This window comes from Octodon degus, unplaced genomic scaffold (assembly GCF_000260255.1).
Source record: "Octodon degus isolate 3935 unplaced genomic scaffold, OctDeg1.0 scaffold00051, whole genome shotgun sequence".
NCBI classification, from domain to species: domain Eukaryota; kingdom Metazoa; phylum Chordata; class Mammalia; order Rodentia; family Octodontidae; genus Octodon; species Octodon degus.
Window position 1 is genome coordinate 2,073,620 of NW_004524627.1, and position 22,891 is coordinate 2,096,510.

The 22,891-nt window shown below is 36.3% G+C and overlaps 1 protein-coding gene across 3 annotated transcripts in view; it reads left to right on the plus strand.

The window, feature by feature from the left end:
• The window catches only part of Tusc3 (tumor suppressor candidate 3), a 256,150-nt gene that overhangs the window by 41,212 nt on the left and 192,047 nt on the right, over positions 1-22,891 (plus strand). For all 3 annotated transcript variants that reach the window (XM_023717312.1, XM_004633050.2, XM_004633051.2), the window contains exon 2: positions 22,636-22,805. In XM_023717312.1, coding sequence (XP_023573080.1) covers positions 22,636-22,805 — 170 coding nt within the window. The remainder of the gene's footprint in view (positions 1-22,635; positions 22,806-22,891) is intronic.

A 22,891-nucleotide genomic window follows, 5' to 3' on the forward strand; every position in this document is an offset into this window, starting at 1 on the left:
TCCCAAGCGCTGGGATTACAGGTGTGCGCCATCACGCCCAGTCTCAATCACATCTCAGGGTGTCCCGGGAGCAGGGCTGGCATGGCACACTGGGGATTGATCCCCGGTCCCTGTGTCTGCCTAAGCAGTCACTTGAATTTACTGAGCTATCTGGCTGGCCCTTTCTTCCTTTTTCTTTCACTCCCTAACTTCTGCATCTGTCTGTCTGTCTGTCTCTCTCTCTCTCTTTGTGTGTGTGTGTGTGTATCATGGATAACTTTTTCTGTTTTTCTATGTGTCCTGTTGTTTTTCTGCATGGTTTTTGTTGAAACTGGGACACTTTAGGCAGGAAATATTAGCAATTGTGGATTTTAATTAGCTTTCAATTCTCTATGGCATACTGGTTTTATTTTATTTTTTAAATTTATTTTGAATCTATAATTCTGTGAAGTTTGCTGCAGTGTGTAGCTTCTGATTATAATGTTTAGTATTTCCCTTTCTGTTTTTATTTTTCAGCCTGATTTCCTTTTAGTTACCAATGTAGTTGCCAGCTGTCAGAGGTTGTAGTACCTAGAGGCATTAAGTTTTTTACCTTTTGCCAGTGTATCTGTTTTAGTTTAAGGAATGTTTTCAGAGTTTAAGGACTTCTAACTTGGCTTACTGGCAGGTTAAGTACCTATTCCTGTAGTTCCTGAACATGTACAGCCTGGTGTTCACAGGGTACCTTTCAGACACTAAGTCTAACTGCAGTCTTAGAGAGGTTCCTTTTGCTTGTGCTTCTCCTTAATTTTTTTTGTTGTTGTTTTTAAATTTATGATTATTACATTAGTTTTCAGGTTTAAACTTTAGTAGCAGATGACAGAGCGATGATAAGCCCCCACAATTGAGATGAGAGTGTGGGGACACAAAAGCTTTTATTGTGAGCTTGAGACGGACATCCTGGACTCTTGAGTCAGGACTTCACAAGTCTCCCCCTACACACACCTGGATTTTATGTATTTCTCTGGTTTTCTTAGTAACCACATTATCTCATTACCTCATTTTCAAGAATTTTACAGGAATTTCATACGGTTATCACCAGGTTTACATTTCCGAGACCATTTACCTGTCATGGGGCATTGTGGGTTAATGTTTGTCCTATTCCCCAAAATGTTCTGTTTGTTCCTATTTTATGACCTGCTTTTCTCTAAGTGGGTTTATGGTTAGCTACATGTGAGGGGGTGAGAGAGTGAATTTATCTGTAGTTTAAGTGAACCTAAGTGACCCATTGTTAAAATGGAGTTAAAAAGAAATGGAATCTCTTTTACCTCATCATAACTAGTATCTATTTCTTTAATTGCTTGTCACTATAATTTCTGTTCTTACATAAAAGTTTAGACAGTGCTATAGATACTCTACCTGAAAGCCTCTTTTGTGCTGTGGTGCTGTAGTGAGGGAACAGCCTACTTTTGAGTGCTATGGTTTAGATGTAAACATGTCCTAAATTTTCATGTTTAAGATGTTGCCTTGTTGGAAGGGGTGGAACACTGGATGCATGGCTTGGAGGACTGTATCTCCCTTCCTAGCTCCCCTCTTCTTTCTCTGTTTCATTGTTGCCAGGAATTGAACATTTCTCTTCTGAAAAGCTCCTCTGCAATTCCATTCTACCTTGAGCTCAGCTGACCGTGGAATGAAACTGTGAGCCAAAATAAATCTCTTCCTTTCAGTTATGGCGGTTGGATATTTTGTCTCAGTGATGAAAATGTGACTAAGACAGAAATCTGGATGATGGTTCTGTTGCTGTGGCTGTATGTGACCATGTAGTTTAGAAGCATTCAGTATTGACTTGAGAGCTTGAAAAGGTTTGGAGATTGTAGGTGGAAAAACTAGAATGTTGTGAGTTGAGCTTGAGAGATTCTGCTCAGAGCTCAGAAGACCAAAATGCTGATAGGAATACAGCTCATAAATGCAACTCTTATCTTGGTTCACCAATGCTTTTGTTTGCAAATAGAGGTGTTTTATAAAGTTTTGTTTTTGTTTACAGAGTCTGCATCAGGTGATGAACATGACTGCAGCCATCCTACCTACATAAATATGAATGTGATAATCATTTCCAAAATTATGGAATGAATTAAGTTTGTGAACTGAGTAGGATACCCCGTTATAGCCAATTTATGAATTTTCATATGGGAGCAAGTACTCCCATTGATAGTTGGACAAGAGATCATGTATGGTACATAGTGGCATAAATTTATCTTCATTTTGTCTCTCACCTGAGAGTTTGCAGGAGACTGAAATTAAGGACGGCAGCTTAATTAATCTGCCAGTGTTCATTTCAAAGCAGTTCAACATTCAGGCAATAGCCTGGGTGCTGCTGGCTGCTTTTAGCCTCATCTGCCAGGAGAAACAGGAGCAAAGGGCAGAGCTAAATAATTTTTAAAAGTTTGCAGTTGTAAAGTTAGGGCAAAGGAGAGCATGGTTTATAAAAAGACTAGCATTACAAAGAAGCCTAGTACTTTGCGTCAGGATACTAGTAAAGATGGCTTGCAGGCACCTCAAGAATCAACAAGATTGAAACAAACATTCCCTGGGACCCTCCCTGCTCAAAAAGGAACTGCTATGTAATTAGTTCTCTGGAATTGATTTCATGATGCTCACCATCCAGGTATTCAGAGGCTTCTGCAGTCATGACCGAAGGGGGCCTGACTACTGCTCTAGCCTGTGCCAGACTGTCTTGGTTACTTTTCTCTCATTGCTGGAACAAAATATCTCACACCCAAAATTAAGACAGGCAAGGTTTATTTAGCTTACAGTTTGTGGAGGTTTCATTCAGTTCTTGGCAGGCTTGAAGGTAGGGTGGCATGTGGCAGAAGGTAGCAGTTCATGGCAGCAGAAAACAGCAAGAGACAAAAGGGAGAAGCAGCAGAGAGCAAGCCTTTCCCTTCTTTATATTTCATTAAGGCTATCCGCCCCAGGATTTACACCCATAATCCCAGCATTGGCTCATGAATAAATCAAAAATTCTAGAGCTCTGCCTCATGACAGCCTGAGGCTTTGGGGAGACAACTGGACACAAACCATAACACAGATGTCTTGATTACCCTTCTCTCGTTGCTGGGACAAATACCCGACACCCAAAATGAAGGAAGGAATGGTTTATTTAGCTCACAGTTACTGGAGGTTTCAGTCCATACTCAGCTGGCTCCAAGACACAGCAGAACATGACAGAGAGCAAACTTTCATGGCAGTGGCAAAGATCGAGAACAAAATGGAGTGGTAGCAACAGCAAGAGCTACAGAGAACAAATCTGTCTCCCTTATGTTGCATTCAGGCTGTCTGCCCCAGTCTGGGTTTAGTATTCACACCCATAATCTCAACAGCACTTACACCTGTAATCCCAGCAATACTCACATCCATAATCTCAGTGGATCATGAGTTAATTACAAACTCTAAAAGTCTGCCCTATGACTACATGAGGCTTTGGGGGGACAACTAGACACAAACTGTAACAACAGACCTTGATGTCTTCTATTCTGTATTGGTTTTACAGGCATACAGAATGTGTGTTGTGGGGTTGGAGAAGCGTCTACCCAAATTTCAGAAGAAGGTCTGGGAAGCCAGACAGTGTGCCTCTGAGAGCATAGTGCCTGAAGCTGTGAGAGCAAAGCTGATAGTGTGGTGGAGCCCCCAGGGAGTTAGACATGCCAGGAAGTCCACCATCTGCTGGTGAAAGCTGCAGGTGGGGAGTGGAGCTCTCTGAAAAGAGAGATCTTGAGAGCTGCCACCAGCAAGGCTGTAGTGACAGGATTGCTCACATCCATTGGAATTTACTTTATCACCACATCTTAAGCTAAGTGATGAACACAGAGCTACAAGCTTTCCCTACTTGTTTTTTTTTTTTTTTCCTCCCGGAACCGGGGATTGAACTCAGTCCCTTGTGCTTGCTAGGGAAGCGCTTGCTCCACTGAGCCATCTCCTCTGCCCCTTTGGTTTGTTTTTGATATTTCCTGATTACATCGTACTCTCTCCATTTTGGAATGGAAATCTGCACTGTGGCATTATATCTGAGCAGTAATTTTTTGAGTTTTATAGGGGTTCACAGCTAGTACTTTGCCTTGTGTCTCAAAAGGGATTCTGGATTTGTATCATTAGAACTTCTGCTATTGTGGCTGCCTTGGTTTTTGTAATCAGTTTAAAATGTTTATTTTTGTGGTCATTAGACGTTGGGAAAGAGCAGGTGAATAAGGTGGATGAAATTGAATTGTAATGTTTTCAGAGGTTTGCTTTTCCATTGGATGACTCTTGGCTGCCACTGTTCTTTATGATTTAACACACCTTCTTCTAAACTCACAAAAGGCGACATACAGAACTGCTTCACAATGTGGTAGGAATGGGAGAAGTTTGAAGTAAAGGGGACTATGCTGAAGATCGTTAATAGTAGTTATGTCTTTTTACTGGAATAAAATGTTTAAAATTTAAAGTGCAGTTTTCAGTCACACCTTGTACATCTTTTGTTTCTGTTTACAAGCTATAAATGATTTTTAAACTTTATATTGTTTTGAATTTTATTGTTAATTTTGAATTTCACAATTCAATTTTATACATAATGTACAAGTAATCTTAAGTCCTTTGAGCTGGATTGACTGCTAGAATTTTAATAAAGACCTAATTAGTGTAAGTTACAATAGCATTAACTTGCAGATCAAGTGTGATATTTATGAATGCTAATGTACAGTTCTAAAGTAAATATTCATACAGTTTCATTTTTCATTACCTACTATCAACCTAATATTTGATCTTTCTTATCATATATGTCTTTCATAAACTGCATTGTTTTATAATTAATGATTTTATCAAAAATCAATACCTATTCTGATCTTAAATGTGTATTGATTTTTTTTTTAATTTTTATTTTTTTGGTGGAACCAGAGCCTGAACTCAGGCTCTTGTGCTTGCTAGGCACGCGCTTATTCTACTGATATCTCCCAGGCCCCTGTGTATTGATTTTTGATCTGTAAAACAATGCTTCTGAAAGTTTAATATGTGTATGTAGTATCTCAGAATCTGGTTAATATACAGATTCTGAATTAAATGCCTGTTAGGCAGTTTAAGGTTCTGCAGCTGTAAACTCCCAGGTGATGCTAACCTGTAAATCATAGTTTGCATAGCAAGGGTCTGATTACTAACAAGCTCAGAACAAATAACCTGTGAAAGAAAGTACTGTTTATAAGATAAAAAATTTGAGGCTACATTAATTTAAAAATAATTAAGTCAGCTCTTTATAATGTAAGAAAAAAACCTGAAAACATTTAATGAATGTAGAATCTAGGACATTTTAAAATAATGATGCACAGATAACATTTTCACGTAGTTATACCACAGATATCATTAACTTGGGCCATCTTTAACAATTAGTTCAAATTGGCAATAAATCATTTAAATTTTATCTTAAAGGTATGAGATAAAGACCTAAAACTGTGCTGAAACTATCACATTAGGCTATTAGTGGTGTCAGTTAAATGCCCTTTAACCTTACTACTCAGTGGCTAGCTGTTGGCAGCCCTGGCTCCACAGGTACTGATCTAGACGTCTGTGTGGGTTTAGGTAACCTAACATTTATCTTTACACCCAGAAGTCCAGCCATTCTATGGTCTTGATGAATTGTTCAGCCCTCTGCTTCTCAACTTCGCCTTATTTTACTGGCTCTTTCTGATGTTTTCCTATAAGTATGTTCTAGTCTCTCTACCCCAACCCCTAAAACAACTCATCATTAGAACAATTATTTATTTCTAGTTACCAGTGCTCTTCTGTACCCCACAGCTCACATAAGTGTCTTCAAAGGATGATCAGTCCCCTTCTTTTTACTCTGAATTTACTCCTTAATTGACACGTATAGTCTTGCATATTTAACAAATTGTTCCTGACAGATTGAAAATAGCCTCTTCACTAGCAAATGTTATGGCTACTTTTATCGTTTTACCTTATCTGGAAATAATACATGAGACTGCCAATCATTTCCTTCTTAAAATATTTTCTAGGAATTTTGAGGCACCATACCTATTTACATTAGAATGTTTTGTTTGCTTTCTTGTAGGCACCTAATTATCCTCATGAATGTCCCTTGTTGGTCTTGAAGATTCATTTAACTCAGAGCCTTTGCACTGATCTCTATCTCCAGCTTTGGAAAAAAAAAAAAGGGTTTTTTTTTTTTTTTTTTTTTTGAGATACGGTTTTGCAGAATTGCCCAGGTTGGGCTTACATTGGCCATCCTCTGTCTCCCAAAATTCTGGGATTATGAACCTTCACTTCAATGCATGGCTCTTTTTTCTTTTCTTTCTTTCTTTCTTTTTTTTTTTTTTTCCCAGAACTGGGGCTCGAACTCAGGCCCTTGCACTTGCCAGGGAAGTGCTTATTCCACTGAGCCATCTCCCCAGCCCCAAGGCCTGGCTCTTTGTTATTTTACAAATGGCAAAAATTCCAATGGAACAGAAATAATGTATTCCCTGTTCCACTGAAAGTGAATTAATTGTGGAAGTGAGAAATGATACAAATTCTCCTAGATCCTAGAACTTCTCTGTGGAAAAACTGAAAGATAAAGTTAATTCTGTGTGGAGCAAATACAAAATTTTACTGTCTTGAAGAGAAGACTGAATAGGAAAGAACTGATAAATACTGGCTGAGTGTAAGGTAGATTGTCTTTCATTGGTGGAGTAAATTTCACTTCAGAGTGCTTCTCTGCAGTTTCTGCTTACCATTTACATTTAGAGTAGATCCAGTTCTATTGATGTTCTACTGAAAGCCTCTGACTTAATATTTAGGAGACTGCAAATTGTACTATCAGATAGATGATAGATGACGTTTATGGGTATTTGAATTTTAAAATCAGTCATCCTAAATTTACTTTTCAGCTTTCCAAAGATATTTTATTACATATAGTTAGGTTCTTGCTCTTCCAGTTGTGATTTTTTTTCTCTTTAAGTCTGGAGAACCTTGCTATGTATGTGTGTATTTACATACTCTAGTTGAGGAACAAAAAGAGCTGCCTCCTGGTTTGTAATTGTTCTTTACTTTTGTTTTTCTTTGCACTATTATATAATTTTATAAGCTTATCTTTTTTTACATTGCAACATTTTGTCTTATTATGTTTACTATGATGTTGACACAGGAAACTCCCACAGTCACTTTTCTGTTGATCTCTATTTCATATAATGTGTGGTTGATTTCATTGTCTTGTAATGGTATATTAAAAATAAGGTTTGTAATTTATCATCAGCACCTTTAAAATACTCATATTTTATTCTGTTAATTTTTTCTTCTGTAAATTACTTATCGTTCAAATGAAGGTTTAGATCTCCCACAGTATAATTAGTAAAATGCTTAAGTCATCCTAATGTCAAATTAAAAAGAGTAGTAAATTCTACTCTCTAAATGATTACACATCTGTTCTGAAAGAACTGAATTACATATTTTAATAAGATTTTGAGTTTTGTCTTAAGAACCCATTACTTCATGGTGGCAGTGATAAAAGCAGCAAGAATGTTAGATTTGTTTGAAAGCCAGGGTTAGAGAACTGCCTTTGCCATTCCATGACTTAGAAACTTCTCTGGAATCTCCTGGAATTCCTTAGCTGCAAACTTAAGTAGTTCAGTGATTTGTAACGCTGTCTTGCAAAGGGAATATTTATAGTTCTGTGAGGCATTATTACGGTATGTGCGTTTTGGGGATTAACTGTGTACTTGTTTAGTTCGACACTGAGAAGTTAATTTTGTTTCAGAGGATACTTGTTTTGAGTATGCATTTAATATTTGACTTTTCTTTTGGCAGTAGTTGTGATCAAAGTCAGGGCCTTGTACAAGTGAGGTATAGCATTGAGCTGTATTTCCAGTCCTTTGCCTTAAAAAAACAAACAAACAAACAAGCAAAAAACTTAGATGTTTTTCATTTTTTTTTTCTTATTGTTTCCTCATAGGTAATTGATACAATTGTTAAAATATTTACAATAAATTTTAGATACTATTTATTTTTTTCTTAGAAAATTATTATTTTTGTATTCTTCAAGCTTTTTAAAATGTCTTTTTCAGTCATTTCCCTAAATAATACAGTGGATAATTCATGTTTATCAGGCAGTATAGTATTCTGTGGAGATACAATGCAGGCAAGTTGTAAACAATTCTTATCAACATAAGTGGAGAGAGAGATTTCAGGCAAATAAAAAATTTTGGCTCTTACTCTGTGTCCTAAGTACACTGAAGGAAATGTATTGCTAACTTTGTAAAACTTTACTTTTGACTAGGAGTCTGCATTTTATGGGAAACCTCAAGGTAAATTAAGAATTTTCTCGTTTAAAAAGATGTATATAAAGGAGAAGCTTTCTAGTTATAGTGCATAGTGAGCAAAAAGTAGTTTTATTATTAATTAATGAATTAGGTACAAGGTCTTGCTAGGCAACTCAGACTCGTAGTGATTCTCCTGTATCAGCCTTCCCAGCTGATTATAAGCATGTGCTCCCATGCCTAGTTTTGGTGGCTATCACCGCATGTGGTACCAGGGATGGAACTCCAGTCCTTGCACTTGCATCTATTTGTCAGTTAGATTGCTTTATCTTATTAATTTGTAATTTTTATTGATGATTAATTAAAATGCATTAATAAATTATTTACCAATAGTCTCAAGTTGCATCCATTATCTATAAAATCTCAAATTTATCTGATTTTATTGCTGAGTTATACTCCATTGTGTAAAAATATCACATCTTCTCATCCTCAGCTCATGGGCATTTGGTTTTTTTCCAAGATTTAGCTATGACAAATTGCGCTGCTATAAACATGGGTGCATATGTATTGCTGTGGTATGATTTGAGTTCTTTTGGAAAAGTATCTTTCCTTTTGTCATTTTTGAAGCTCTCATTGTTCTCCCTGATTCTGCAGCAATGGTAGGCATGTGGGGTGCTGGTGAACAATGCTCTCTGGAGAGTGGGAGGGCAAAGCAGGCTCACCAAAGCTCCTACTTTGTGGGCTTCAGTGTTGTTTGCACCTCGGTGATGGGAGTACGGCAGGCCACAGCTCAAGGGTCTGATGATGACGATGAGGTCAGGCTGAACCTCTGCAAGACTCTCTCGATGGTGGGTGGCCAGAAGATAGGGCTCTCCGAGGCTCCTGCTATTGCTGGAACAGGAAGCTGCAGCTGAGCTGAGCTCCAGAGAGGGTGAGGGTGGAGAGGCAGGGCTCCCAGGTGCTTGTGGCAGTCTTCTGGGTACCCGGTTTCTACTCAGGTCACATATTTATTTACAAGATTATTTATAATTATCACCCAAAGAATCATATAGAGAAAGCCTGCAGCAAGTCTGTCCATACACTAAACACCAAAGAATCTAGCTGAGGACTGGATCCCATGGTAATGTCCTGCATGAGTGTATTTGAAGAACTAGAGCTCACAACAGTGCCTCCCAAAAGTTCAACTGGAGGCCTAGAGCCCCTGACAATGTCTCATGCATACATGCTTTCCAGATATGTCTTGGGAAGACCCAGTGATCATTGGTTGATGCTAGAATGTCTGTGCCAACAGGATGAAGGATCTGTGCCAGTAGGCTGAGGGATCTGAACTGGAGCCAGGAGGCAAAGTAAGAACCAGAGCTCTCCTGAAAAGTACCAGCTTGGGGCCGGGGAGATGGCTCAGTAGGATAAGCGCTTGACTGTCAAACGCAAGGATCTGAGTTCAATCCCCGATTCCGCCAAAAAAAAAAAAAAAAAAAAAAGTACCACAGCCGTACTCAGCAACACTGAGGTCCTGAGCTCCTCCGAATGTGAGGAAAGCTGAGTTCCCATCAGGAAAACCAGTATGACAAGCTTCTTCAGGAAACTGAGCAGTACACCAGCTTCCTCTCCGGAGCCAGCAAGTGATGATCAAAGTGAGGACCAGAGCTCCCCCAAAGTGAACCATAGCCATTCTCAGTGGCAACCAGGTCCTGAACTCCTTTGACAGTGAGAGCAGCCATGTTCATTAGGAAAGCCAACATGAAAAGCTCCTCCAGGGGAAACAGTGACTTCCAATAGCTTCTCAAACAGCTTTCCCAGAGCTTCACTAACAGCCTTTAGTTCTGCCTATTATGCTGCTTGGAGCAATCCTCAGATGGGCCTCCCAAGCCCAGCATCACTGTGGTTCAGTTCAGCTGAGTGTTACAGGTTGACCCTCAGTTGTTAATCCACCACACTCAAATAGGATATGAAATAGGAATAGGAAAGTATGATTTATATTGTGTGTGAAACCACAGGTAGAGGTAATTTTATTTTTGTACCTTTATTTATAATTGATATGCTAACTTTTAGCTAGAGATTTGTGAAAATGAATAATTTTTTCCCCTAAGTTAATAGATTACTGAATTATAATCCTAGAACCTGTAGAGAAGTAGGTTGAGAACCATTGTAGACTGTCTCATTCATGAATCATGCTAATGGTGACAGCACACTGTAAAAGAATTAGAAAAATAACAAAGGGGGAAACTTCCAATATAATTTGAGGGATGGAAAGATTTGACATATCAATATGATGGCATGCTCTATATCAGTGGAAATAATTCAGTAGTATGTATATGGATCAACGTGCATATGTTTCTGAAGGAAATTTAGAATTAAAGGTTTAATTTGATACTTTCAGAACATATCCAAAGTTAGATTTTGTGATATTTTGTATTTGTGTATCTTCATACATAGAGATAGATTTAAAAGAACATTTTTTATCTAAGTTAGAGAGAGGCAAATAAGATAGGATAAAATAGTTCAGATGTGCCTGTAATGTTTTAAACCTTTATGTTAGAAAATCCAAGCAGAGCTCAAAGAGACCTTACTCAATGATAATTGTCATTTATGGGTAATGGATGTGTGGGTGTTTGTTATTTTTTGTACTTTTCTGATATTACAGTGCTTAACATTCTCCAAATAATGATAAAATATTTGTATAGTTATTGTACATAAACATTATAATAAAAGAGAAGTGGCATCAAGACAGGTTAACAATTGAAAAGATGAACTTCTCTATTTGCTCCTGGTAGGTATGGGTTACTCAAATTGTAGAATTTATTTTTGTAATTAATACAATCTTTTATATGTGTTTTAATTTTTTTATTTGGAACGTAGAATTCAGTCTTTGAATCAATGGTTTTTATTTATGTTCGCAGAATGCAAATTCTAAGCACAGATTTAGGTGCTCTGCAGTAGCTTGGTAACCCAACCATGTCCATTTCTGACATCTTTATCACCAAAAAATGTCAAAAGTTTATCATACTACACCTAGGTAAGGTAAATGGTTATATTTGTTGGGCTTATACTCATATATTAGTTTTTTGTAATTTTTTTCTCTACTGACTCAGCAAGTGAGATTTGAAATGTCTGGGTTTGCTTTCTTTAGTTTTTTGTGAAGAGATACATAAATTTGTTGTTTAAGAAGACCTTTTGATACATGCTACAAGTTGTTTTCACTGAAATGAACTAAAATAATATTCAATTAAGATGGATGTAATAAAGTAAGTATGCAAGTTAGTACAGTCTACTTTGTAACTGTGCAAGTTAGACTAAAATAAAACATCTTATGTTATCTAATGTGAACCTGAAGCGGAAGTAAGGAGTAGATACAAATGAACCATAATGGGGCTGGAGAGATGGCTCAGTGGTCTAAAGCACCTACTTAGAACAAGCTTGGCAAGGCATCAGGGACCGCGGTTCAATCCCCCAGCACCACATGCCAGCCAGCCCCGCCCCCTGGTGGGCTGAGCTGGCCACACACACCTCTCTCTCTCTCTCTCTCTCTCTCTCTCTCTCTCTCTCTCTCTCTCAAATAAATAAAAATTAAAAAAAATTTAAAAAAAAAAACAAATGAACCATAATATCTGAGAGAGGAGTTGATGAATGGATGGGAAGATGAAAGTAGGAGCATCAGAAACATACTATAGTAAGTAGAGTCAGCACATGGTACTCTTTCACATTTTAAAAAAAAGTTTAGATGCTAAATGTACTAAGAAACACTTTAGTTTTATCTACTTAATTTTTTTTTTTACTGTTTTCATCTTTGTAATGATAAATTTTTCTGAGTAGATTATATTTTCTCTAGGTATACTATAATTTGCTGTATTTTTTGCTCTATGCATTTTATATTTTTGATAAACTCACCTATTAGTCATATTGCATTATAGTGATCTGATTATTTTGACGTTATTGGTGATCTTTAGTAACAGTCATTTTTTTGTAATGTAGGCAAAATGATTAGTATAGAATTTTGGTGTCTAGAAGAATTAATTGCCTTTTATATCTAGTCTGGGAATGATGTAATACTAAGAAATATGAGTACAGAATTTTAAGATCAATTAATGAATTTTCATTTCTTTGAACTGAAAAATTATAGTGCACTCTACTTTTATACCATTTGGCTTTGATTGAACTTCTTAAATATTAAAGTCATGAAAAGTAAAGGTTGGTTTATCTTTGAGTTCCAGTAAAACAATTTAAGTTATACTTCAATAACTTAGAATGTAAAAATATAAGAGAGTGGGCATCCATAGTTAATGTGACTGCCTTTTGAATTTCATTAATATATAGGACCTACAAGGCTTGCCTTTGATTTTTACAAAGTAACAAAAGGTTTTCTTTTGTGAAGATTTTAAGTGATGCTTTATTCTTTTCTGATATGATAGAATTGTGACATCTGTGTGCCTATTTCTTATCCATGCAGTAGAGGACAAAGCCAAATGCCCTGCATACTTTTTATTGATATGTCCAGTCTAGATTTCAGAATTTTCTTCTCTGTTGAATTAAAAGAAGCCAATACTAATCAGTTGGTGCTTATAGAAATAAGATCTTCTTTACCATCTCTTTCTGAGCTAACAATAGGGCATCTGCTTCAGAGCAAAGCTACAGCCATCTATATAAGCAACGTGTATTGACTTGGTGCTAGATTTTCCATGTCTTCAGAGTAAGATCTGTCTTACTGCATTTTTTTCAGGAAGTTAATGCAGTGCTTCTAGTTTTATAACAAGTATTTCACAAAGCTGGAATATATATTTGAGCACAAATCTTGTCATAGAATGATTGCTTAGAAAATGTTCACTATTGATGAATTTAGACAAACTTCTCAGTGTAAGCATCTCTGAATATTTCTCTGTCAGTGTTGCTGATGGAGTCTGACCTGAAGATAAAGACACCTAAAATTTAAGTGTCTTATTATTCTAAGATACTATACTAAGAGTAATGTATACATTAGCTCATTTCATTTTACAAATATCTTCGTGAAATAGTATTTGGTTTTATAGATCAAGAAACAGTTTCACAGAAGTAATTTGGTTAGATCACATTGCTTAAATCTAACATTCATTTGTATTTTGAGGTTGATACTAATTCCTTTTCTATTACTTAAAATCAGTACTTATGGCATTACTTCAGGTTTTAGAGATTGCATCACACTCATCGATGTTTTTGTGCTCTTGTAACTAGGCAGTGTTCCTTAGATAAGGACTTAGTACCTGTTTTATTCTTCAGTATAGGAGGTTATTGTCATTTTTTTCGTAAAGACCATGCAGGTCATCCACCAGAGAAATGCAAACCACATATTGGTATCCACTATACAGAAATAATGCTAATTTCTCTGGGTTGTGTTATATGTATCTAGAAGGCATACACTTCTGTTTTGTTCTTTCTTATGAAAAGGCCCATGTACGAGTTAGGAAGGTGAGAGGAAATTACTTTTCTTCCTTTATAGGACTTTGAAAATCCTCAGATTATGTAATATGTGCTCTTTTCCCTGGGAATTAGCAATTTATTCTCTGTTACTTCACCACATATTATTCTCATGAAGGTTGGCTTCACCTCATGAGAGCACCATGTGAGGGCAGCTATAGACCAGCTTATCCCCGTTGAGATGTATTAAATTGCTGTCACTGGGACAAAATGCTCAACATCTGCAACCTAAAGAAGGGTAGGTTTATTTTTCACTCACAACTTCAGTAAGTTCAGTCCGTGTTCTGCTGTCTCCTAGGTAGAAACAACATGGTGGGAGGGTGTGGTGGAGGAAAGCTGCTTGTGCCTTGGTGGCCAGGAACCAGAGAGGGAAGGAGGAGCTGAGAGGAGAACGCATTCCTTCAGGTCATTCCCCAGTGACATGCCCCTTCTAGCCAGGGGCCACTTACAGAAGAATTTTTTTTTTTTTTTTGGGCTGGCTCCGAATGCCTTCAGGGCATGTTTGGCTGGCTGGAGTTTTGGGGATTGAACCACAGCAACCTGAGGCTGACTGCTTTCTTGAAGCAGCCACTTAAACAACTGAGCTAAGGGGCAGACCCCCCAGGCACCACTTTCAAATGTGATACTTTAGGGCCACACTGTAGGTCTTACATTATAAAAGATGTGGATGTTTAATGATAGATAGACCATGCATACTTATGCCCATAGCTTCCCTGCTCTGTAATACGTAAACTTTTTAAAAACAGCTTTACTTATATATGATAGAATTTACCTATTGATGTGTACAAACTAGTAATGTTTTAGTAACTTTAATGAGTTGTACCGTCATTAACAAAAATAAGTTTTAGAATTTAGTTCCAATAAGAAACTCATGCCCATTTATAGTTAATCCCTATTCCCAATCCCATGTCTTATTCAGACTTTGTAATATCTTCATCTTCTTTCTTCTTGATGTTTATGTTTTCCTAATTTTTGTGAAAGTTGGAGCTTCAAAATCAAGATGGTTTTAAGAGGTATATCTTTTGAAATTCTAGAATGTGGTCATTATTAAAATTTGAGAAACATAAAATTATTGAAGGCAAGGTCTGTTATATTTATACTTGTAGTCTCAGTGCTAATTCTGTGCTTTGTACTTTTGGATTGAGCTTCAGTTTCATTAGTACATGTTTTAAGTATTGTCTAGAGGATTTCCCAGAAGCCTATTACCATCTCTTGATGTAGAAGTTTTGGCTGATTGTTTTCCTCATCTTTATAGTCATCATCATAATAGTTTGGGATAATTAAAAATAATTTTATATTTAAAAAATATGCCAGTATAAAGCAACACTAAACCCAATCTGTTATCTCAATTTGTAACACAGTAATTATCTTCCTAATGTAGATTGACCTGTGGTTAAATTACTACATTTTAAAGCATTTTAGGAAATAATGTTTTTATATTATATACTTTTCTTTTGTTTTTCATTTTGAAATACTTTCAGACCACACACAAGCTACAAAAATTACAGAGTTCTCATTTGCCTTTTACCCTGCTTCTTACAAGGTTAGCAGTATTGTATGTATGATTATCATTTAATATATAAGGAATCTACTTTGACTCACCATTATTAACCTATAAACAGTCTCTCTCTCTCTCTCACTCGCTTGCTCGCTCACTCACTCACTCACTCATCTTTTATTTATTTGGTACAGGGTTTTGCTTCGCTGGTCATACTCATAGTGTTCCCTGTCATAGCCTCCCCAGCACTGGGATTACAGGCATGCACTAACACGCCCAGTTTCAGTGCCCATCTTGGGTGGGCTGGCGCAGCTTGGGTCCTTGTGCTTGCCAGGCACGTGCTTAGACTGCTGAACTGTCTCTGGAGTCCCCTCCCTTAGTTTTTGACAAATAGCATTTTCATGTTCCAGGATACAATCCATAGTTTTACACTGTTTTGTGTTTCCTTAGTCTTTTCAAATCTGATAATTCTTCACTCTCTCCTGAATTTTATACTTTTGTAAGTTACTATTAATTTATTTTGTGGAATGTTACTGTATTTGGATTTTGCTAATGTTTTCTGGTGATTACAATAAAGTTAAGAATTTTTGGGAGGAATGACATTAAGGTGGTCTGTCTTCCTCAGTGAATCATGTTAGGGCATGCATCATGTCTATAGATCTTACTGTTGGTGTTAACATTGACTGGTTAAGGTGGTATTTACTGCGTTTCTCTATCAACACAGTATAGTTTTGTCTTGCTGATGATTAAACGTCTTTGGGAAGACTGTGTGAGAGTATAAAAATATTACATTTCTCTGTAATGTTTCATGTCAGTTTGGAACTCTTGTGTTTTGCCATGGTATTCTAATGGTGACTTCCTATGTTTCTTGTTGCTTCTACACTTTCTTGGACTTCTGCAAGAGACAAAATTTCCCTTAGTTTGTTTACTCATACAGTTATTTATTATTGTACATGGGACTTGTAGATATTTTGTGATACAGAATTCAAAATTATTGTCATTTCTTTTGCTGTTCAAATTTTTCCAGCTTTGGTCATTGATAGTTTTTTCACACTATTTGGTTCTTGTGCTCTTTGACTTGCCTTCTTAAAGAATGCATTTACTTTTTAGTATTTTAAGAAACTACCAAAAGTTTTAGTCTGTTATTTTTCTCTTCTTTCACCTTTCATTTAATTCCTCCAAAGAGCTTCGTTTATTGTAATAGAAAATGGAATTCAGAAACCAACTTCTTAAGAGGTAGGTGTGTTTATTGCCATTGGTGTGCCATTGTTCCTCAGCCTTCTCTGCACACAGCTGGAAAATAAATGTGTAGTAGTTTGTTCATTCATGCAGGTGCATGGTTACCTCTGTGTCTGTCTATAGACTATATTTTTTAAAAGCCACAAATTGATAGGTTTGTCTTCAACACTCAAACTATAGAGTTTATCCTAACCGTTGCATTTTCTAGTTCTTTACTATTGGTGATAAATCTGATACTCCTTATGTTTATTAATTTATTTAACTTTACAATACTCTTAAAATAACAGATGTGAAAATCCACACCTTTAAGAAGCTAAGTAATTTTGAGTTTGATTATTTTTTTTCTCTTTGGCTTAAAAAATATTAGTTCAATTATTATTTTTTTTTTATTTTTATTTTATGTGTGTGTGTGTGTGTGTGTGTGTGTGTAGCCAGCTCAGCCCACCAGGGGGCGGGGCCGGCTGGCATGTGGTGCTGGGGGATTGAACCGCGGTCCCTGTGCTTTGCTAAGCTTGTTTTAAGTAGGTGCTTTAGACCACTGAGCCATCTCACCAGCCCCTCAATTATTATTTTCTAACATAATGCTTATGGTATTGACTTATAATGAAGTCAGATTCCCTTGTTGAGGTATGTATGTACTTAAGGAACACCCAGCCCAATTCTGGTTCATTTTAAAAATTGTGTACAGTAATGTATATTTTTGTTTCATGTTTCTGTAGGTTTGAACAAGTGCATAATCATTGCTTCATTACTAGTCTTGAGACAGTTTTATTTCCATCCCTGTAGATGCTATGTTTTAGAACAAAATACGAAAACCTGTTTGATAGTTAAAATTTAGGGTAATTGTTGTATAATTTTTTTTTGATGGTCTAGTCTGGTTTGAATAATTAAGAGATAAACTTGTTTGACTAATCGAATTGAAATACTAAGAGAGACCACAAAGGATATTTAACATTTTAATGCCAGCATTATTTTCTATTCATTATGGTGTGAGAATATAGTTATATTTTTTAGGTTTTAAAAAATAGATTTTAAGAAAGATAATAAGCTGAGAGTTTTTGAACAAATATTTGTAAGATATTGTTAAATTTGTATTTTGAAACATTCTTATTTGTTATAAAGTCTTTCCTAGCCTTAATTTAATATTGAATTATGTGGAAAATATTTGATTGCATACATTTTTATCTCATGTATGGGGCAAATTTAAATTATATTTGTGACTAGATTAAGATAAAGAAAATGAGAGGGGGGAGAAATGTTGCATGCAAAACTGTAGAAATTGTTTTATTTTGTTAGAAAATAACAGTACACATTGTATGAGATACTATTTTCAAATGTTAAGAGAGAGGTTTATGCATGGGCGGTTGCAAATAATACCCAAATGTGATAAGGAGATAATGAATCACACATTCTAATTCATTAATAGGTTGTGGATGGCATTACAATTTTACATCAGGATGGTGTATTTAGGCAGCATTGTCATAGGAATCAAAAATACCTGTGGTGCATCTGTCACATGATACACTGATGGGATATTTGCTGAAAAAAAAGTATTTTCTGTATTATCTGTAATGGAGAACCATTCTTTTTTTGAGGCATACTGTGGTAAAAGTTACATTTTTACATGGAGTTTTGATTTATTTTATTTTATTTTATTTTGGTTTTTTTTCTGGCTAGCTCAGAATGCCTTTAGGACATGTTTGGCTGGCTGCAGTTGTGGGGATCGAACCACAGCAACCTGAGGCTGACTGCTTTCTTGAAGCAGCCACTCAAACAATGGCTAAGGGGCAGTCCCCTGGACTTTTGATATTAAACCTTACTGTGTACCACAAACTTTGTAACACAGTGCTTGTGAACTTCAGTCACCTCAATAATTAGAGATGGGGATCCTGAGACCGCCTGGGGCCCACTGGATCCTCATTCCATCTGGAGCTCTGTCCCAGCATGAATGAGACCGCCCCAGGGCCTGAAGGATCTTCATTCCAGCTAGCACCCAGGCCTGGCTTGTGAGCAGAAGTTCCTCCATCAGACAGGTCCAGTGTGGAATTCTGAGGCAGAACTCCTTGCAGAGAGGCTAGAGGCAAGACCCACCCAGCTGATCCAGGAACACAACATCTTGCCAGTGTGGCAAAGAGGGTTCATCTCCAAGGACTTCAGCAGGAAAAAGTGAAGCACAGCAGACAGACCCAAAGCACACCCACTGGGACGAGTTTGAATTTGGTAGATGAGGACCTGGTGCTAAGGTAACAACTGCACCAAAATTCTACACCAAAGGTCAGAAGACAGTGCTATACAAAATGACAGAGAGAAGGAGTAGAATGCATCTCAGGCCCCAAGCCCTCCCAGAACAAATGCAGGAGACAATAGCATAGAAGAAATTGGAAACCACACGCCTGAAATCCCTGAAAAAATAGCTTCTGAAGTAAAACAATTGCAGAAGGGTATAGAGGAAATCAGATCAGAAATAATTTCTTTTTTTTTTTTTTTCTTTTTTTTCTTTTTTTTTTTTGGCAGAACCAGGGATTGAACTCAGGCCCTTGTGCTTGCCAGGGAAGCACTTATTCCACTGAGCCATCTCCCTGGCCCCGAGAAATAATTTCTAAAGTAAAAAAAGAAATGATAACTGTAATGAAAATAGTACTAAGTGCTTCTAAAGAAGACAATGAAAAAAAATAGAATGTAAAAATGATGGGATCTTCGAATGAGCAATATAGGAAAGGAATAGAATGAATGAGGCATATTCAAAGTGCTATACAGGAAATTAAAACCTGAATCACAGGCTAGCAAAACCTTTTGAATGAAAATGAAAATAAACTTTCACACCTTGAAGACACCACTGCAGCTAGTGAAAAGGAAAGAAAGGATTTCTTAAAAACTAGGATGCAGGAAAAAATAATTCAACATCTGCAAGATGATGCAAAGATAAACAATGTAAGACTAATAAGCATCAATGAGAAGGAATCAATCCAAATGATATTAAAAAAATATGGACAGAAGTAATAGCAGAAAACTTCCCAAATATGGGGAAACAATCTGACATACAGATACCTGAAGCATACAGAACGCCAAATAACATCAACCCAATGAAAACCACACCCAAACGTGTAATAATCAAGATCCCAGGAATTCAGCACAGGAACAGTATACTAAAAGCCGCTAGAGAAAAGAAACAGAAAACCTTTAAAGGAAAACCCATCAGAATGATGGCAGATTTCTCTTCACAAACCATCAAGTCAAGAATGGCATGGAGCAAAGTACTTCAAGTCTTGCAAGAAAACAAATTCCAGCCCAGACTCATAAACCCTGCAAAACTCTCTTTCAGGTTTAATGGAGAAATGAAATATTTCCATGACAAAGAACAACTAAAGAATTTCATGACAAAGCCAACCCTACACAGGCTACTAAAAGATATTCTAGAGAAGGGTCAAAATGACCACAACTCCATGAATGAGAATGGAAAGAACCCAGCAAATACGGCAAACAAACACAGGAGAAAAAGATATACAAAAGCAATCTTTCAGTTAATGTTTTGTATACAGCAGCAGAATATTTCCATCAGCATACTCTATATATGGACTTTTCCTGCACCCTATGGGGCATGATTCTCTCTGTGTCTACAGGGTGGATATGAAGGAAATCGCAGTAGCTCAGTCTCACACGTGACACCTAGTCACCAGTAAGCATTATGGACACTGTCCATGTCCAGGACATAATAGAACTTTGTGCGATATCCTATCCCTAAACTGTTAGAAGTGCTGGTCATATATTTGCCATTCAACTACTTATGTTATGTTTTATTCTTAGTAATTCTGTACTATCATGAAAACTTTTTCTTAGTTTAATAGTTTTGACATACTTAATTTTTAATTAATCTTTAATTTTCTGAATATTGTTTAATCTTGATTTTTGTTTTAAGATTTATACTGTATCTTTGACTTACACCTACTTATAAAACATCATCTGAAATTTTCTCCCTAATATTAGATAGTTTAACAAGTATATTTTCATTTTCCATTGACTTTATATTATTTCTTCCTTGTCTTTCGCCCCCGACACGTATATAAAAAATATGTATATAACCCAACATAAGATTGATACTGCTTTGTAGAAATCTTCAGTGACATTTTAAATGGGTCCATGTAATATATTTTACATAGTCCTGCATAACCATCATTTTGAGAGCTGTTTATTTTTAGCCAGGACCATACAGCAACTTCTCTTGCCTTGAGGATTATACTCTTTGTTATTGCCTGTATGCTACATGTGGAGGTATTAGAATTTTTCAAGTTTGTAACTGGAAAATATTTTACTTTTAGTTTTCAAAGGCATGTTTGATAAGTATAAAATTCAATAAAGATACATTTTTTTTTTCTTTCAGTCCTTTGAATTAATTAGTCTAGTTTTTTATACACTTGCTCTTTTTTTCTAATAGGGAGTAGGATGCTATTTAATTTTGTTCTCCAATAGTTATTTTTTAATGTACATACTTTAATGATTTTTTGCTTTAAAATTAGTTTTGGACTATTTCATTTTTATGTATTTTGGTTTGATTTTATTAAAATTTCTTGTGAAAAAGGTTCATTTTTTTTGAAATGTGGTACTATAATTTCACCTAAATTCAGAAATTTTATATCTTTAAGTATTTATTGCCTACCCCTTTCTACTTTGAGAATTCTAGTTATATGAATATAAGTTTCTTGATTTTGGCACAGAGTGAACTATTATATGACTGATCTGTAAATTCTTCATTTTTATTTTGGACAATTTTTATTGTTATATTCATTTAAGTTTGTAAATTATTTACAATGCACAATCTGTTATTAATCTCATGTATTCATTTCAGAAATATTTCTCTAAATTTCACTACTTCTTATATCTTCAACATTTTAATATTTGTCTAAAATTTTTAATATGCTATATAATTATTGATTTTCAATAAGTTAATGAGAAAAAATTAGAAATGGTGTTTGTATTTTCAGTATTCTAAAGGATAATTGTATTTGCATAGTAACTGAAATTGTACCATGAAAGGTAATTCAGTAAGCCAGAATTAATGTCTTTTCATTGTCGTGTTTGAATTTTAATGAAATACTCCACTCAATAAGAAATTTTCAGGGAAGGGAATAAGGCTCGGTGGCAGAAGTGACTGCCTAGAAAGTGCAACATTCTGAATTTGGTTCCGTATACCAAAAAAAGAGAACAAAAACATAACACCAGAAATTTTTACTGGGGATGAGGCTGTTAAAAGAGCTTAATATTACTTTGAAGGTTAAAAGCTCTTGGTAATAACAGTGTCATCCTTCTTACCTTCTTTATTTAGTATTTATTTTTTCTTGTATTTTATGGGTCTTACAGGGTGTTCAGGGTCTCACTACTAGATCAGACTCTGTTTACAGTCTCCCAAGTGCTGGGATTAGGAGCATGTACCACCACGCCCAGTCTCAATCACTGTCTCATTGTGCCCCGGGGATGGGGCCAGCACTGCAGGCACCTTTGCCTGCTTGCAGGCGCTTTAATCCACTGAGCTATTTGGCTGGCCTTCTGTGCTTAGTGTTTGATGTAAAAAAAACTAGCTGTTCATTTAGCGTGTGTTAAGGTATGTAGTGATTGACACTGTTGGGAGAGAATGATCCGTGGTTCTGTCATGTGTCCGCATTAACAGTTTTTCAAGTTTATTTTTATTTGGAATCCTTATAAGATAAACATAGTTGGGCATGAGTGGTACAGGCCTGTGATCCCAGCATTGAAGAGGCTGTGGCAGGAGGACTTCCGTGAGTTTTAGGTTAGTCTCAGCTACCTAAGTTAGTTCAAGGCCAGCCTAGACTGTATATGAGACTGTCTTATTTAAAAAAAAAAAAACCAAAAAGCAAAGGTGATGTCTCTTTTCTGATCGGAGGGCAGAGCAGGTTTATTTCTTGTCTAGAAAATAAAAGATTTTTTTTTTTCTTTTACCTCCAGGACAGAGTTCGGATATGTTTGCTAGTTGCCCCTTTGAGAGATTGGAATTTCTTGAGGCCATTAGATTCCTCAGCTATGACAAAACCTCATTGCTATTCCACACCACACCTTGGGCTGTGAGGGACAAGTGGTTCAGGCTGACTACTGTAAGGCTGTTAGGCTAAACTACATCCTCAGCGTAGTTCTGGTGATATGCAAACTATATCCAAACTAAAGAATTTTAACTCTGTGTAAATTGTAAATTTCTGTTATTAATTGCAGAATCTTTTGGCTGAAAAAGTAGAACAGCTGATGGAATGGAGTTCCAGGCGCTCAATCTTCCGAATGAATGGTGATAAATTCCGAAAATTTATAAAGGCACCACCTCGGAACTATTCCATGATTGTTATGTTCACTGCTCTTCAGCCTCAGCGGCAGTGTTCTGTTTGCAGGTAATTTGCTTATGTAAAATTCTCTAGAAAAAACAAAACTATCGTAGGTTTGTATGTTTCATATATATATATATATGTAGTTATAT